Raw genomic sequence first — 17,388 nt, forward strand, 5'->3', positions numbered from 1 at the left:
CGGGCCGCGCCCCCAGGGCAGCTCCCCCCGGCAGAGGCGCGGCCGCCGCCCCCGGAGGTCAGCCCGGCAGCGGCAGGGCGGGCTGGCTGAGGGCGGCTGCCCCGCGGCCTCCAGCCCTCAGAGGGGCGGGGGCTCGTCCCGCCCTCAGGTACCCGGCCCGGGCGGGGGGGCCCGGCAGCGCCCGAGCCAACCGAGCCTCTTCGGGGAGACCGGGCATGAAACCCGTCAGTCGATTATATACCCCCTCTCATCAAAGCCGTAAAAAATGAGCGCCCTTTGCCAAAAGAGGCAGCTCCTTCTCCACAGGTCTGGTTACCAACTGCCTTCCCTACAAGGTGTTCCATCTCTGTCCTGTTACATCTCTGTCCATGGTAGTCGAAGGGAAATTGTTTAGGGAAGTCAGAAGCAGCCTTTCCAGCTGCAATGTGATTTAAAAATGCGTTATTTGCCGGTTCAAAGAGCAGAGATGTCGATCCAAATCTGCTGGAAATATCATTCGCACTCTAAGAAGAAAAAGCTAAACTCAGCAATATCTGGTAGTTGCTACAGTGTTGAATTCTACTTTTAAATAATTGGGGGCTGGAATTCAGCTCTGCTAAACATAATAGTATACAAGCACATTCTTTCCAGGGAAAGACAAGCTACATATATTTTTTTCATAACATTTAAGCAAGGTGGAATACAGAAATGCAGTGTGTTCACTGGTGTAAGAAAAATAAAAACTTTTCAGATAAAAAAAAAAGAAAAAAAGTGGTTAAACATGTTGCTGACTTTTAAATTAATCCCAAATCAAAGTGAATACCTTGCAAGCCTGAGCCCTGAACACAGTGCCATTACCCTCAGTACAGACACTTGGCATCACTATCAGGAAGCATGCTGTTTTCCCTCAGCACCACAAGCACACAGCTCCCTAGTGTCTGTGTGTGCAGGCATTTGGTGACAACAGATTGGTGGTGGTAAGGCTTAGCACAATTGTAAAATAATAGGAAAGAAAAATCAATAATATTTACCAATTCTGTTGATAATATTGACTGACAGCCCTGTAATTAAGAAAGCTAACAGTCACTAAGTACCCTAATAATGATTACTAGTAAGTGTCTGGTCAGAGCAGAATTATTATTAATGCATCACCAAATTATTTGGAAGACTCATGAAGAGGTTTAGTTACTATCATCCACAGTATCAGTACTTTTTAATTTGAGGTGTCCTTTAGAGGTGATTAGCTGGTACACTTAACCAAAACTCACTGCTTTTGTTTAGTGAAACTATGGAATGGTTGCAACGTACGCCTGAGCCAACTTTATGCCTAGTGAAATATCCTGACAGAGAAGCAAATAAACCAGCTCTCCATTACCTTTCATACTGAACAAAAATTCTTCAGGAACATAACAACCTTGACACTAACAAACTAATTTGAAGAAAAAAAACCCAAAACAAAACCAAAAACCAAAACTTCATGAACGTGTGAAACTGGGCATCTAGAGTAGGCCAAACTTTTCAACATCCTTATTGCTTTGCTAGGAGTTTCAAAGAGATGCCATCTTTGGGAGACTCCTTTTGAATGTGAAGTAGGGAATCAAAGTATATAACCGTGTCCAGTTCTGGGCCCTCAGTCTGGGAAGGACGTTGAGATGCTTGAGTGCGTCCAGAGGAGACAACAAGGCTGGTGAGGGGCTGGGAACACAAGCCCTGTGAGGAACGACTGAGCGAGCTGGGGCTGTTTAGCCTGGAGAAAAGGAGACTCAGGGGTGACCTTATCACTCCCTGCAACTCCCAGAAAGGTGGCTGTAGTCAGGTGGGGAGTGGTCTCTCTCTCCAAGCAGCAACTGACAGAACAAGAGCACACAATCTTAAGCTGCACCAAGGGAAATATAGGTTGGATATTAGAAAAAAGTTTTCTAGGAAAAGAGTGATCAAGTACTGGAATGGTCTGCCCAGGGAAGTAGTGGAGTCACCACCATCCCTGGATGTGTTTAGAAAAAGACTGGATGTGGCACTTAGTGCCATGTTTTAGTTGAGGTGCTCTGGCATGGGTTGGACTCCATGATCTTCCAACCTGAAGGTCTCTTCTAACCTAGTGATTCTGTGATTTAAGATCACTTAGTCCAAACATTAACAAGATGCTACCAAGCCTACCACTAACCCATATCACTAAGTGTTAGATCCACACATCTTTTAGAAACTCCAGGGAGGGTGACTCTACCACTTCCCTGGGTGGTCTGTTCCAATGCCTGACAACCCTCAGTGAAGGATTTTTCCCTAATGTCCAATTTAAACCTTCCCTGGTCAAACTTCAGCCTCCTCTTGTTCCCTCACTTGTTACCTGGGAGAAGAGGCTGATTCCCACCTGGCTACAACCTCCTCACAGGTAATTGTAGTGAGCAGTAACATCTCCACTGAGACTTTTTCTCCATGCTAAACACTCCTAGCTCCTCCAGTTATTCCTTGGAAGACTTGTGCTTCAGACTTTCCAACCAGCTCCACTGCCCTTCTCTGGGCATCTTCCAGCCCCTCAATGTCTGTCTTGTCATGAGGGGCCCAAAAGTGGACACAGCACTCGAGGTGTGTCCTCACAAGTGCTGAGCATGGAGGGACAATCACTGCCCCGGTCCTGCTGGTCACACCATTTTGGATGTAAGCAATGCGTTCTATTAATGGGATGCTGTCGATTTTATAAAATACCTGGGAGTAAACTTGCAAGACACAAGTTCCAACCCAATCTGAAATGTACACATTTAGAAGACAGAATAAAGGGTATATTAACAAGATTGCCTTTATTTTAATTTGAATTTTACATATAATAACTTTTATTCCAGCTACTGGGGTCAACTGACAGTCCCACAGAACAGTAATTTTTAAATTAATTACAGCTATAAATGCAGAGAGACTCTCTGAGAACAGTTATCTTGAAAACCATATTAGGAACCACAGTAAAGAAAAGCATACAAAAAGGTATTCAAAAAAGCAGGTTCACTTGTAATAATATGGTTACAGATTCTCCAAGAATCTCTCCCTTATTAACATTTTAATGTTTCAACTACAAATTAGCCACTACAGCAGACATTATAGCTTACAGAACAGAAACAAGCAGTTTTTGCAAGTAGCATGGCAGGCTCAGTGTCAGCAAGTGGAACATCACAGAGTACTGGAAATACTTATGATGGGACCCACATATTTCCATGTGTATCAGGGGCATCAGTGTAAGGAATATTCCAAATCCACGGCTGATCTGTAAACCAAAACAAAAACATACTCATGAAAAATTAATTTATCAAATGCAAAATTTGGTTCTCTTCCTCTTTTCCCTTTGGGGGAAGAGGAAGGTTGAAATTTTCATTGATTTTTAATTAACATCATGTGCAATTTCTGTTTAGTGGACATTTTTGTTTTCTTTTTTTAAAACAGTAAGATATAGGGTTTTCAAAAGGCTTTGCTTTCCCCCCAGATATTATTTTAAATATAGTTATAACCCGACATGCTTACCAGCTGTATAAGAATTATATCTCAGATAATGTACAAGTACAGTAATGCAGCCAAATTTGGTATGGCCTAGTGCCAGCAAGTTTTGTGCTGCATCTCTCTTAATCCAATGTAATTAGAAATAAGCACTGTAACATATTAATATCTTTACAGGGACAGTAAGAATTCAGTACCTAAGAATAACACTGCCTGACCTCTGACAAGTTCCTATTTACCCCTCACTTTTTCAAACATGACACTTTCAGATGAGGAACAGGTCTGCACCACACAGTTCCCTCCCTCCCACTTCTCAGAATACAGAAGCTCTTTCCACTCTTGGGAAAGAGAAAAGGCAACATGCCAGAAGTTAACTGCTAGCTTTGCAACCTGCTCTGTGCTCTTCTTCCTACCATACATGTGGCACAAATGCAGCTGTTTTATGAATCCAAGGTATTATTCTACTTGCAGGCTACTCCTACTGAAATAGAGAAAAATCCTTTAACCCTTTTTTCAGTGAGTTTTCTCAATTAAGAAATTTATATAAATCTAGCCTGCTTCTTCTCTCCATGTACAAAATGAGCCCTGAAGGAATACAATGACATTAATCTGTAATATGCATAGATTAAACTGAATTGTACCAAGGATGACAGGAATAGCTATTGATTGAGATTACTTTAATCCAATTTTAAATTTACAGGATCCAATGACAACTCTGACAATACAGGAAGTGAGAATTACTGTAGCAAGAAAAGGAGAGTAAGAAAGAGACAAAATCAGTAATGAAGGGTTATATAAAATACACAACAGCACAGTGTGACAAGTACCACTGCAATTAAACACAGGGCAGAGGGACCACTGCTATTAAGTACCCATTATTTATTACTTGTAACAGGAGTGTCCTTAATTCTCGTACTGCAGTTCCATATGTTGCATATCCCAGCTATGCATTTGTTCTAAAATGTGTCTATTTACAGCAGGAAGAGAGCAGTAGGGTAGTTGGTTGGTTTTTTGTTACAGTGGACAGGTGATTTCAAAGCACATAAAAAATAAAAGCCATTAGAAACCAGAAGAAACTATAACACTGAAGTCACAGTGCACTGCGAGGAAAGCTCCCCAGGTTTCTGGCTGAACTGCAGGATATCTAGACTTTGAATCACCTCTTAAAAAGAAAAAAAGTAGCATCATTATTTCCCTAAGCTTGTTTTGTCAGTCTCCTGCTGGAGAGCCATGTGTACCTTTTGCATTTTAGGTGAATACCTTACTGGACAGTAAACATAAACAGTTAAAAAAATGGGTACAGAATAAAGCAAATGTTGGGAAAAGCACTGAGCATTTCAAACATACATTCAGATTTGAACACTGACCTCTATCTATGACATCAGAATAAATCCAGTCCCACTCAAGCACTGGAATCTGTCACTCAAGAGTACATTATGCAGCTTAGACCTATCCATCTTCCCTACTTTCCTACCATCTGGCAGTGACTCTGCTTAATTCAGCAAAACATGCAGGCAGAGAAAAACTTAAGATGTACAGAAATAACTCCAGTCACCTCCTTAAAGCATGCTGAGAGGTCTCAATACCTAATTTAGCTCTTTCTAATTGTAGCTATCTAAATAAAATTTGCTCAAGGTAGCTATTATTGTACTTGGAACTTTGTTCTGTTAATGGGATGCTGTTGATTTTCTAAAACAGCTGCCAGCATTTTAATAAGTCATATGTAGAACTATTACTGATACAAATTATAATTCAGTTATTTATAAAATGTCAGGTTCAATTTAAAACTATTCATCACTTTTAATAGGATCTATAACAGCAAGAGAAAGGCGATGACTGTGCACAAGTATCGTATGATGGCAGCTATTTACTGTTGCACATGAAAATGACTGCCAAGCTTCTCAAAGTTAATTCCTTTGATCTTTATGGGCGGTGGAAACAAAAGCACCATTAAATAATTTTTAAAGTGTCCTTAACATACCTACCTTCCACACATTTCAAGATCGGTGCTTCATTTCTGATAATACCCCAACATTTTCTCAACTCCACCTCACTGGAGTTAGTGGTATCTACTAGGCTGGTACCACAGCTTCACTCTGGCCTCATATACAAGCAGCAGAACTCCAGCAGTGGAGTCAGCAATAAGTAAAATAAATGGGGCCATTCCAGTCCCACTGCTACTTAAACATTGTCTGAAAGCTCAGGTGGAGCACTGTTTCACTTAGATTTTTGAACATTCTCTCACAAGTGAATAGACTACCACATTTTACTTAAAGGTAGAGAGGCTCTGGAGAACAAGACAAGTTCCTTTTGAGTAACACCTGAGTATCACTCAAAGAATCCATGCTGGCAGGCCACCTCAAACCTTCATGTTCTCATAAATATGACAGATAGCAGTATAGTTAAAACTAGGAACACACAATTGAATAGCAAAGTATAAAACACAAAGAAAGCACCTTTGTGATACTCTTCCTATGGGTGTCTTTTGCATTGTGGAGATCTGGATGAGAAAATTCCTGGTTGATTTCTAAACCCAGAGACTGGATTCTTACCTCTACTTAATTTAAAAAGATAGCTTCAGAGCAACAAGTATTCACATATATAGAAAGGTTACAAATAACCAGACTTCTTCAAGTCATTCTACATGGCAAACTCACTCCACGCTGCATGAATCTGCATGTTTTTCCTTAAACATTTGCAAAAGGTGTACACTGCATTTCAGTCTCTCTTGTCCCCTCCCTCCGGATGAGCATGGCATTTGAAAAGGAACTAATCTTGTTCCTCTCAATGCAAAAATCATACTTAAAGATCTCAAGAAGGAGGAAAGGCAGATGGGGAATAGATGTGGGATCTGTATGAATATTCGCAAACAAAGTGATGATTTCTGAATGCCAGTACAATGATCACTTGTTTGGGGGGGAAGAGAGAAAAAAACACAACCCAGTACTGCAGTTTTAAACACAGGATTTGCTTTGTTTCTCAACCAAGTGCTGATGTGATAAGGAAAAAAAAAAGTATTTTGCCCTTTTCTGAGACCTCCCTAAAACTGTTATTAAAAAACCTTAATATACTTATGACTTAGAAGTTTTGAGTTCCCTCCACACAACAGATGTTTTCCTCAGTCAGTAAACCTTGTAATATCTAAATCACAAATGAAGTGAAACTTCTTGACTACAGTAAGCAACCTGTATTGGCAAGAGAGATAATAGCAATACTGCAACTGAGATGATGGGAGCTCAATGAGAAAATGTTATACAACAAAAATGTTATACAACAAAATCTCAGTATTCATTTAAAAGATTCTACAAGAAAATAAAAATCCGAGTACTGTTAAAGACACAAAGAAATTTTATTTATAATGATATCTTGCTAAGTAAGATAGTCTATTGTGTGCATGATTCCCAAACACCAGACTGAATAATTTTCAGTTTCCCTTCCAAGAAACTCTCAAATTATACTGCTGGTCTGTAGGTTTCATTTATCTTAGTATCATTGCTACGTTGAGCTTTGCAATCGTCTTTTTTATTATGACAGCCTGAATCTGTTGTTTAAGTACAGAAGCCTTCAGGAGATTGATGTATCTACATGATTTATTTATCTAGATATTGAGTAGCACTGTCACCTGCCAGATATTTTTTCTTAATTCTTTATTTTTTCTTTAATTCTTTAAATGTTTTGCCCTAAAGATACATCTGCTGACCACAAATGGCCTTCTGCTGCTCAGCTGACTATTAGAGGTGATCAACTGCAATTGCTCAAAACAGCAATGTGAAAAGAGTTACTGTTGTACATGTTGCACATAACAAATGTTATCTGCTAAAAATTAATGAGGTCCTTTGTCATGTCAGAATAGGAATGATCTTATTCTTTATTTTAAAGCTGTTAGATGTAAAATATGCATGTTATTCCCTGCAACAAGGAATCATGCAAGCCATGTATATCATGCATAATATAACTTTTTTGCTGGTTGGTAATTTAAAGCATTTGTGAAGAAACAGTCTACAGGAAAAATGCGCAGGTAAAAGTCCCCTGTGCAACCTTAAGTCTGATCTGTCAGGATGTCACACTGTTAATTTCCTCAGACTTCAACTACAAATCTTGCACTCTGCACAAGATGGCTCAAATCACATCTAAATTCCAAAACTAGACTGGGCATCATACATCTGCCCTGAAAAAGAATACCCAAACCAAACTGCATTTTAAAATTCTTGAATTGACCAACTACTGAAGCAAAATACTGACCATCTGGTGAATTTACCGTCTCATGACAGTGCTCTCAACTAGCAATCTGAAGCACATCTCCCTTAGCCAAGCATGAGCTTTGAGCTCTAAGAAGCTGGCTGGTAACATGTGGCAAATCAGATAGTCAAGTGGCTCCTTCTGGTCTGCACCCGATCTTAACATCACACAGATGAGGCCAAACTAAATACTGACTCTGTAACTTGAGTTTCTTATAATACAAAGTGTTAATTTCTTTACAGTCACTATAAACAGCTGGGAGACCAAGTGTACTCAAATGTTACACTTGGACTCTGGGAGGTCCTCGGAGGCAGTGTCTGATGACAAGCTGCATCATGAGAGCTTCAATCTCAAACTAGGTTTGAGATTGGTTTACCAGTCAATAATAATGTTTTTGGTCCTGCAAAGGAAGGAAACTGAGACCAAAATGAATGAGATTGGTTCCAACCCTGGCTTCCTCACCCTGGGCTATGATTTACAATGACAATATACACTTGTTGCTTGAAAAATTGATGACTAAACTTCTAAACATACTTTAATTCATACTTACCATTGCTCTGAACCTTAAATAAGTGAAATATTTTCTTTTCAATGTATAATAATCACTAAAAACTGGCCTAGCCTTCTAGTTGTCATCTACTAAAAGAAATTATATTCTCTTAGACTTTGTACCATATTAGGCACACTGGAAGTACTTGAAGTTCTCTAAAAATTCATACAGGATTTCATACTAGCTCTTTCAAACCCCAGAAAGTACAAAGGTTTCGAGCAGCTATGCAACACTAATTAGAAGAACAAGGTAGTTACTGAAGAATATTAGTTACTTTCCCAGAAGTCTTCTATCTTAATTTCTTAAAAAATATTTTAACTACTTGACAGAAAAAGTAGCGCAGCATTCTTCTGAGTAGTGCAGAACTCAGAAGAAGAAACAAAGGTGAGAGAAAGATGAAGACCACATACACTGACCTTCTCCCAGAACTTATATGACCTCCTGAGAATGTAAGTTTTTCCAGAACTTACAGGACCTCCTGTGAGGGAGCTCAGAGTGACAAAGAATTCCTATAGCTTTGCTGGACAAAACACCAATCTCTTCTTTTAAGCACTGTGCCAGTAGCACAAAGCAGGTAAATGAAAATTCTTTCAACTCTTTAAGCAACAGGTTAAACACAAATACCTAAGTCTACCAGAGCTGGAGGCAAATATGCCATGAAGTCTTTCTTCCTTTTATGCGGCACATGTTATATGTAATAAATGAGATGCAGTGTTACTATAGTTTCCTGAAATAAATATTTACCAAATGTAATTTCACCAGACTCCCAATTCCCACTCATTGAAAATCAGACAAAATATCAATCACTGAATATCTGAAGTTACAAGAAAAAGGTAATTTGCTTTTCCATGTAAGTGTGGCAGTGGAACAGTGAACAGGGCCCTTCACAAGGGAGAGTGCTGTTCTTGTGAGATATGTTAAAGATCCTTTTGTGCATCCTTAACGAAATCACAGCTGACAGTGGTTGAAAACTTCAGCTAGAGAACTAATGAATTAAGTGGACTGTCAATTTGTGAACAATGCCTGAACTTGTATTAAAGCTAATTGTCATCTCATTTCCCCACCATTTTTCCAGCCTCCTTACCATTTTTCCAGCATGAGATTTGACAGCTTTAGCCCCCACTTACCAAGGCTAAAATAGATTTCCCCACTGGAACATAATGAAATACATCTTAATACATTTTTACAAGTTGTGAAAATTGTTCAGGAAAGATATCTTGAACAAAGGGCAAAACAACTGAGGTAATTAATGTAATTGGCATGTAGAGAGACTAATATATAGCTTCACTCTAGATTCATCTCAGCTGAGTTGGAACCTTATTTTCTTGCATATACATTTATCTTCTCTATACTATTAATCGGCTAATAGTTTTTTCTTTGCTCTCAATATATACAATTAAGAGAAAATTAAATGAGAAACAACTTGTTTATTAGAATGCATTTAAACCCCTATTTTATAGGGTTTTATTTCAGAGGGTTTAAGATGTTACAGAGCATTTTGACCTAGGAGCTCATTCATTAGTTCAAAGATTTACTGAAACATTTGAGTTTCAATAAACTATCTGTGTCACCCCTATTTCAAGCTCCGCCCTAGATCCAGTCTTTCTTAGATCAAGGCTTCTCAAAAAGAAAATTAGTGACAATCTTTTTGACATTTGTTTTAAGGACAAAAATATAAAAACTTACTCTTCCCTAATATTGCAGGTTGCACATCAACATTATCCTCAATATATTTTTATATTTTTCAGCCATCACCCCATAATTGCACTTTTATAATTTTCCTGATTTGCATGTTCTAGAGATGATCTTAGAAACTGAGACAGTTGAGATTTTATACACCTCTTCAAGTTTATGAAATATAACCTATGAAATATAGAATGGAGCAGAAGCAACTCTTCTTTCTTCTGATTTACAGCAATTCTTTCACATTTGCACTACATTATTTCTTTCACATTCCACTTCCAGAGGACTATTTTTAGCTCATGCCTGCTCTCTTCCAAACATTCCCTTTTCAACACTCCTTCCCCTATTAGTTCCCCCAAAAAAAAAATTTTGACTCCATAAAGAATATCTATTTCTTAATGCATATAAGAATCACGAAACAGGAATAAAAGCTAGCATTGAAATTATTGATCCAAAACTTAAACAATAAAGGAAAATATTAGAATAAAGAATCTTATAGTTGCTTTCATTGAAATCACAAGCAGAACATGGAACTGATATCAAATGGCATACAATCGCACCACAAAAAAAGTTAAAATAAATCTTTGGAACACAGCAGTATTTAACTGACTCAGAGTTACTCAATTAGCTTGCTTCATATGCAGAATACAAGCCTGCTTTTGCTCTGAAGTCACACCTTACCTTTGCTTCCATACTGTTCTGGTGGGAGGTCATAAGGTACAGGAAAATATGTTGCTGAATCTTTCCTTCCTGGAACCTTTTCCCGTCCTACGTGAAAGTAACCTTTGTCCAATCCCTGTGAAAGAAGGGAAAAATACAGAAGAAAATATTCATTAGTTTCTGGGGAAAAAGACAAGCTTAATCTACAATAGAGGCTTTCTCAGTGAGCTATTTTAATGATCAAAACTTTCTGCCTCCTTTACTGAGATTAGATATTTCATGAAGCACCTTCATGTCTTAACTCAGCTTCTCTTACTTCCACTATTTCAGCTCTTCTCTTTTTATTACATCCATTGGCTAGGCCATGTGGGTCCATATTGGATATATTCTGCCTTCTCAGGCCCCTACACATACACCAATTTATTTCCACGTTCACTAGGTGACCTCCTTCAGTGTTTAATATTTAACTAAAGTGATAAGCATCTAAAATTTTTTCTTTGCTGCTTAGTTTCATTCTGACCACATTAACTGGGTGCTCACTATGTTTCATGGACTAAGCTAGAAATCACTTTGTGCTACAGAAACAAGTCTTCAAATCTGTGCTTTTCAGACATGTTGGCTAAGATCATCCACAGACACAAAAAAAATTTAAAGAAGATTTGAAACTGCTTGCACAAAAACTTCAAAGGCTACACTTACATTAGAATGACAGCATTACTGTCAAACAAGGTTAAAGACTAAAAAAAGAAAAAATGCAAAGGTAGACAGATTTAAAGGGATTCAAGTAACTTGGACAGATGGTATTGCTTAGCTACTTCTCCAGAGAAACTGGATCCCAACTGTAGCGAGTTACACAAAAGCAAAATCTTAGTTCTGAGCTTCCAAATAGCTTACTGTCAATCAAGTACAGTTTGATTAGAACAGACTAGAAATTTAAAGGTTATCAAGTTTCTTTATTTATAAGATATTACTGACAACAACTTTTCTTTCTAAAATCATAGAATAGTTTGGGTTGGAAGAGATCTTCAAGGGTCATCTAGTTCAATCCCTGCACACTGGGACAGGGACGTGTTCCATTAGTAGCAGGTTGCTCAGAGCCCCATCCAACCTGATCCTGAATGTTCCTAAGGATGGGGTATCTACCACCTCTCAGGGCAACTTGTACCAATGTTTCACTACCCTCACAGTAAAGGATTTCTTCCTTACATCTGGTCTAAATATACCCTCTTCTAGTTTAGAACCACTGCCCCATGTCCTGTCCCTACAGTTCCTACTAAAAAGTCTGTCCCCACCTTACTTATAAGCTCCCTTCAGGTACTAAAAGCCTGCAATAAAAGTTTCCTTGGAGCCTTCTCCAGGCTGAAGAAGCCCAAGCTCTGTCTTTCCCCATAAGGAGAGGTGCTCCAGCTCTGGCCATTTTTGTGTCTCTTCTCTGGACTCAGTCCAATAGGTCCTTCCTGTGCTGGGATCCCAGAGCTGGATGCAGCACTGCAGATGGAGTCTTATCAGAGCAAAGGGGCAGAATCCCCTCCCTCCCCTGCTGCCCACACTGCTTTGGATGCAGCCCAGGACACAACTGGCTTCCTGGGCTGTTGGTGTGCACATTGCCAGCCCATATCCAGTTTTTAACTTACACTTTATTCAAGCTCTGTGGTCCACCAGTCCAAGTTTCACAGCATTGCTGTTTTGTGACAGTACAAGCAAGCATGCTAATTACAAAAAAATCCTGTGGCATTCAAACACACACTGTCTGAATGGAGAGTCCCATCTATACACAATACTGCAAGTCTTTCTTCACTGGAGTTTTACACCATCAAATGCCATCATTTTAGGTTGGAGACAGCAACATTCACATGACCACACAAAGCATGGGAATCAATGCAGCCTTGTGCCTTTTTTTCTTTAATATTCAAGAAGAATAGTAACCTAGAGAAAGGAGAGCTGCTAAAGACAATGTCAGACAGCAGTTCTAGCAAGTCAGTTCAAGAGTCTCCTTCAGAATATAGATGCATCTTTTGTCTCATGACCCAAAGTAAGAGCAAACTATAGGTTATGATGCAAGAAACATTAATATATTATTTCAAGGACTAAGCAAAAGCCACTGCCCTTTAAATAAAAGAACAGAGGAAACAAACAAACAAGGTCCATGCTAAAGGACTGTGTGAAAGAAAATCCAGTTTCATCTTCCCTTTCTTATATAATTTCAGTCAGATATTTTGATAAATCTGCATTAAAACCAGGCTACAGCATTTTGTGGAGCTTAGCCTTGAGGTAACAAGTAATATGTTTAAAAGAGACCAATGTAAATATGCAAGATTGTTTTTAAAACCTCATAAACATCTAAGGGTTTGAAAATGACTGGAAAAAAATTATAATTACTTACACAAAATGCAACAATCAAGTTGTAAAGCCTTACTTCCAAGGAATTTTAATCACTTAGGGATTGGTAGAAGTGTCATGTAAAAAAGCAAAAAACATACTTCTGTTTGTAGTAGAAAGAACATGAAACATGTCAGCTCACAAACAGGAACTGTGTAAGTGGTGGTACTGAGAGATATTTTTTCATAATTCACAGAAGTCAGGTTGCACTTGGTGGGAGAGTCTGGGTGGTGTGTACTCCTAGATGCTGCTCACAAGGTGGCATTTAAATTGTCAGCATGTATATGACATGTATGAGGTTTGATTGCCCAGATATCCCATGAGCTTCTCTTGTACATCACCTACAGAAGAAACGTGGAACAGCAGAGAAGGTTCCTCTGCCATACTGTGAGATGGTTCTTATGCCACAACAAACTTCATAGGCCTGATCGACAGCACCTCCAATGCTGCTTGACTCCATTCATCCCAAAACTGTTTTATTTCTCTGTCAGAATTTAACCTATAGAGATCTTCCATTCAGGAAATATTCATCTAAGAAAATACATTTGGTTTTCCTCAAAACACACTGGAGTAAGTGTCTAGTTTGTGGAATACATTCTTTAACAAGGCTCTCTGAGGAGATTCACATGCTTTTAAAAATAACTCATGTGTCTATCTTCACACAGAAATTGCAGTAAGTCACACACTTTGTCTGTTTTGAGCATTTCCTGAATGCTGACAGCTCTCACTGCTGTTTCCAAAAAACAAACCAGCAGGATCTTGCATAAAACCATTTTGTCTCACTTGTAAATTTTCCTCAGCCACGTTCTATTCTTTCAGGATTTTTCCCTCAGCAGCTTTATTGTGTTCTTTGACTGCTGCTTACAGCAATACATTTTGAAATGCTGATAAATACACATCTCAATTGGGAAAGAATTTTTTTTACTTTTAAAACTTTATGTGCTGATATAGCTTCTATTAGTGCCTTAGCATCATACATTGAAAAAGCAGACATTGGAAAGAATGGAAAAAGGAAGTTTAACAGCTTTTAAAATACTACCTTCCAGTTTTTGAGTGTTTTTTGCCCCAGACATAAAATAGACTGCAGGCTATAAAAAAAGAGATCACATAAGATAAAGGTAAGAGTTGCTAGCCCTATTGAAGTGGGAATTAAGACTGATACCATTACAGAATTTTGATCCTATTGAAGTAACTTTTAACAGGAGACAACTGATTATCCCACTGGATGATTATGGGAATAATGTTTCCAGTGCCAGTAAAAAGAAAAATAGTCCTCTTTGGCAAAACTATTTAAAACTTTCATGGTTTCATCAGCAAAGAATTAAGGATGCACACAAACTTTACAGTGGCCATGCTCATCAGGCCAGCACAATACACAGCAAAATCCTTCCTCATCACTGGGTGCAATTATTCCAAAGAGAGCTTTATCCAACTGTATCAGAAGATTTTTTAATTTATCTATTTTTTTTCAAGAAGCCCATTGTGACACACTCAGGTATCCAAACCCAAAGTTTCTCAGTTTGGAAAGCATGTGTCTGGGTGTCTTCAATACTGGAATTTGAAACCTTGCGGCAGTTGCGTGAACACTTAAAGCAAGGCTTAACATCTTGGATTTTACATACAAAATCTTGCCTTACTTACACTGTATTAGCTTTCCCACTCCCACTCCATTTTACATGGGATGAAGGACTTAACCTAAAACTAGAGAGACCAAAGAAGAAAGTGCTACTACATTGCCTTGGAAGTTGCTGTTACAGCCAAAGAGCTTAACTGACTTGATTTTGGTTCTGCTCTAAGTTGAGCTATGACTGAAGGTGCCTCAGTTATTTGAATGCAGCAAAAATTAAGCAGTTCAGTTCTGAAAATCACATGCTAATGCCTGGCTGATTGCTAATCCAGATTCAGTTCATGCACCCAGACCCAGAGTCAACTACAAACCAGTACTTCACACCCCAGTGAGTACTCAACATCAAATACCTCACTTCAGAATCTGAAATACTGTTGTTAGTTGTCTGAGTTTGATTATCTAGATATAATTTTGATAGCACTAGGTATGCACTTATGGGTAGGTTTTCAAGTTTAATAGCATGTTATATTTCTCTGAGTTTGTATTTCTAAAAGCTGACTGAGCCAGTACCATATTCAACAGACACAGAAACTGTGAGGAAGAACCATTTACTTAAAAGGCTTTCCATTAGTCACTTCCAAAATTTTTCAAACAAAACAATTACTGGAACATGCTTCCCAGAACTCCATACTTTTTGGTCATTGCCTTCTCACTACATGTTTTACCTGTTAAAAGATGTACTTTATCTCAGCCTCTGGAAAGGAATCCCCAGCAGCTGAAAGAGCAAGTTGAAAAAGAGAGAGTGTAGATGTAGGAGGTGAGAAATAGAGATGGAAAGGGAAATGTAGTTCAAACACAGGACAATCTTTCTTATAAACATTATTTTTTACTCAATAGAAGCTTGTGATCTAATGCCAGCATCAGCTGATTTTTCCTTAAACACTAAAACTGTAAATGATAACAGCTGCTGCTATATTGGGAACAACCATTCAACATATTTCTGAGAGTCTGTATTAGCACACCAGGCCAAGACCCAACCTCAAAGCATAATTCTGGAAGCATTTTTTAAGAAAGACAAAAACCAGCAGTCAGCTGATAGCAAGTGAGGAACGATCTACTTCCAAATTTGTATTCAGCAGAAAATAGAAGGCACAAACTGCAGAGCTAGAGGAGTTCTTAAGATAAGTGACATTAAGTGTGTGCTATGCAAATACACCAGGGTAGTGTGGCCAAGTAGTCCCAGGTGCTGGATGAAGGCTCCAATCTCTTCTGGGACACGGGTTAAACTTCTATCACTGCCAGGGATATTTTAATGGTTGGATTATATTATCTTAAAGGTCTTTCCAGCCTAAATGATTCTGTGATTCCGTGATGTTAAGTCTTAACTTCTACCAGAATACATGTCATGAACTTTGTGATAATACCACATGAAATAACCTAAAGAAACAGAACTATCAGAAACTGGCAGCATTAAATCAGCACTCTGATAGCTAGAGCACAGTGAGTCCCTCGAGGCCTAGGAAAGCTCAGTTATGTTTCAAAGCACTTCATGTATTTTATACTTTAAATAACTTTAGCTGTAAACAAGCATTTATGTTTCTAAAAATTTTAGTCTATTCCCAGTTCTCTGTTATCTTCACTTAAAACTACTCTGCCACATAGCATTGCAAAACCACAATGAACCAGTTTGACAAGCAGACTAAGCTATCAAAGAAGCACTTTTTATGCAGTTAACTGCAGGGCATATGCATAAGAAATTCATAAACTAAGCAGTGCAACTTGAGTATCAGGTGACTGCATGTACGTAAGCCCAGTACCAGTATTTGTCTGACTACCTCCTTGTTACCAAGAGTCTCTGCAGGCATTTCTCAGTGAAGAAAAGAAAGCAGCTGCAGTGTCTCTCCCTGCTTTGCTCCCACATACACTGTGGGATATCACATACATGTGATAATCAGGTGACTTGTTCTCTTCTGGTTGCCAGTCTTCGCAATTAATTATCAATATGTAAAAATTATCAAAAAATCTCCCCCCTAGGACCTGAGCAGGATAAGAACTCATCATTCTAGACAAAGATAAAGGTGTCTGGAAAGGGAAGCATGAAAAGGATGATTAGGGATCACATGTTCTTGCATCCTTCAGTGCAAGAAGAAAAAAACCTTTAAATGAGTAACTTTCAGAACTGCTTCATGTGACATTATTACGTTGTGGAACCCAGCCAGAGCAGACTGTGACTGCCAAAAGCCTACAGACATTTAAGAGCAGACAAGAGATGCTCACAGGACAGACCTCTAAGCCATGAAACATGTAGGGACAAACTACTACATAAATGCCTGGCCATTATACTTTCCCACAAGTGTTTGCTTTTGACTACTAAGTTTTGAGATGTTCCTTTGATAGGACAAAGTAAAGCCTTCTACTCCCCCAACAATGGCTATTTTGAAGTAACCAGAGAGACAAAAAGGGAAAGATCTGGAAGCCTGGCTGTACTTCATATTGCACATCATGTTTCTTACCCAGATCCTTGCCATTTATTCCCATTTTCTATCCAAAACTTTATGAACCATCATTCTCCATAAGCTCTGGTTCCAGAACCAGGCTGAAAGGTACCTCAATATGATTTCCCCACTCACCTTTCTGCCCCTTGAATTGGTCCTTCCTACTTCTTCCTTGCATTAGCCCTCACCTATCATGTTGAGGTGGTTCATGGAATGACTTTGGAAACCTGTCCTGTTTTGGCCAGTCTGAGCTGGTTTAAGGGATAAGAAATCCACTCAGCACTGATGCCAGTAAGGCATCAGTGGGGAAGGGAATGAAGACAGCCAGAAAGTTGTGGTCAATGGCTCTATATCCAGGT

At 38.8% G+C, this 17,388-nt stretch overlaps 1 protein-coding gene across 3 annotated transcripts in view; it reads right to left on the bottom strand.

The window, feature by feature from the left end:
• Positions 1-2,755: 2,755 nt before the first annotated feature.
• Positions 2,756-17,388, bottom strand: part of TDP1 (tyrosyl-DNA phosphodiesterase 1) — a 40,998-nt gene continuing 26,365 nt past the window's right edge. For 2 of the 3 annotated variants that reach the window (XM_039712844.1, XM_039712845.1), the window contains exons 15-16: positions 10,610-10,724; positions 2,756-3,229 (exon numbers count right to left, since the gene is read on the bottom strand). In XM_039712844.1, the coding sequence (XP_039568778.1) occupies positions 3,156-3,229; positions 10,610-10,724 (189 nt within the window). In that variant the 3' untranslated portion in view covers positions 2,756-3,155. Of the gene's footprint in view, positions 3,230-10,609; positions 10,725-15,259; positions 15,310-17,388 lie in introns of all 3 variants that reach the window. The other variant, XR_005627853.1, reaches the window with a different exon arrangement.

Source organism: Passer montanus, unplaced genomic scaffold (genome assembly GCF_014805655.1).
Source record: "Passer montanus isolate IOZ18808 unplaced genomic scaffold, ASM1480565v1 scaffold27, whole genome shotgun sequence".
NCBI classification, from domain to species: domain Eukaryota; kingdom Metazoa; phylum Chordata; class Aves; order Passeriformes; family Passeridae; genus Passer; species Passer montanus.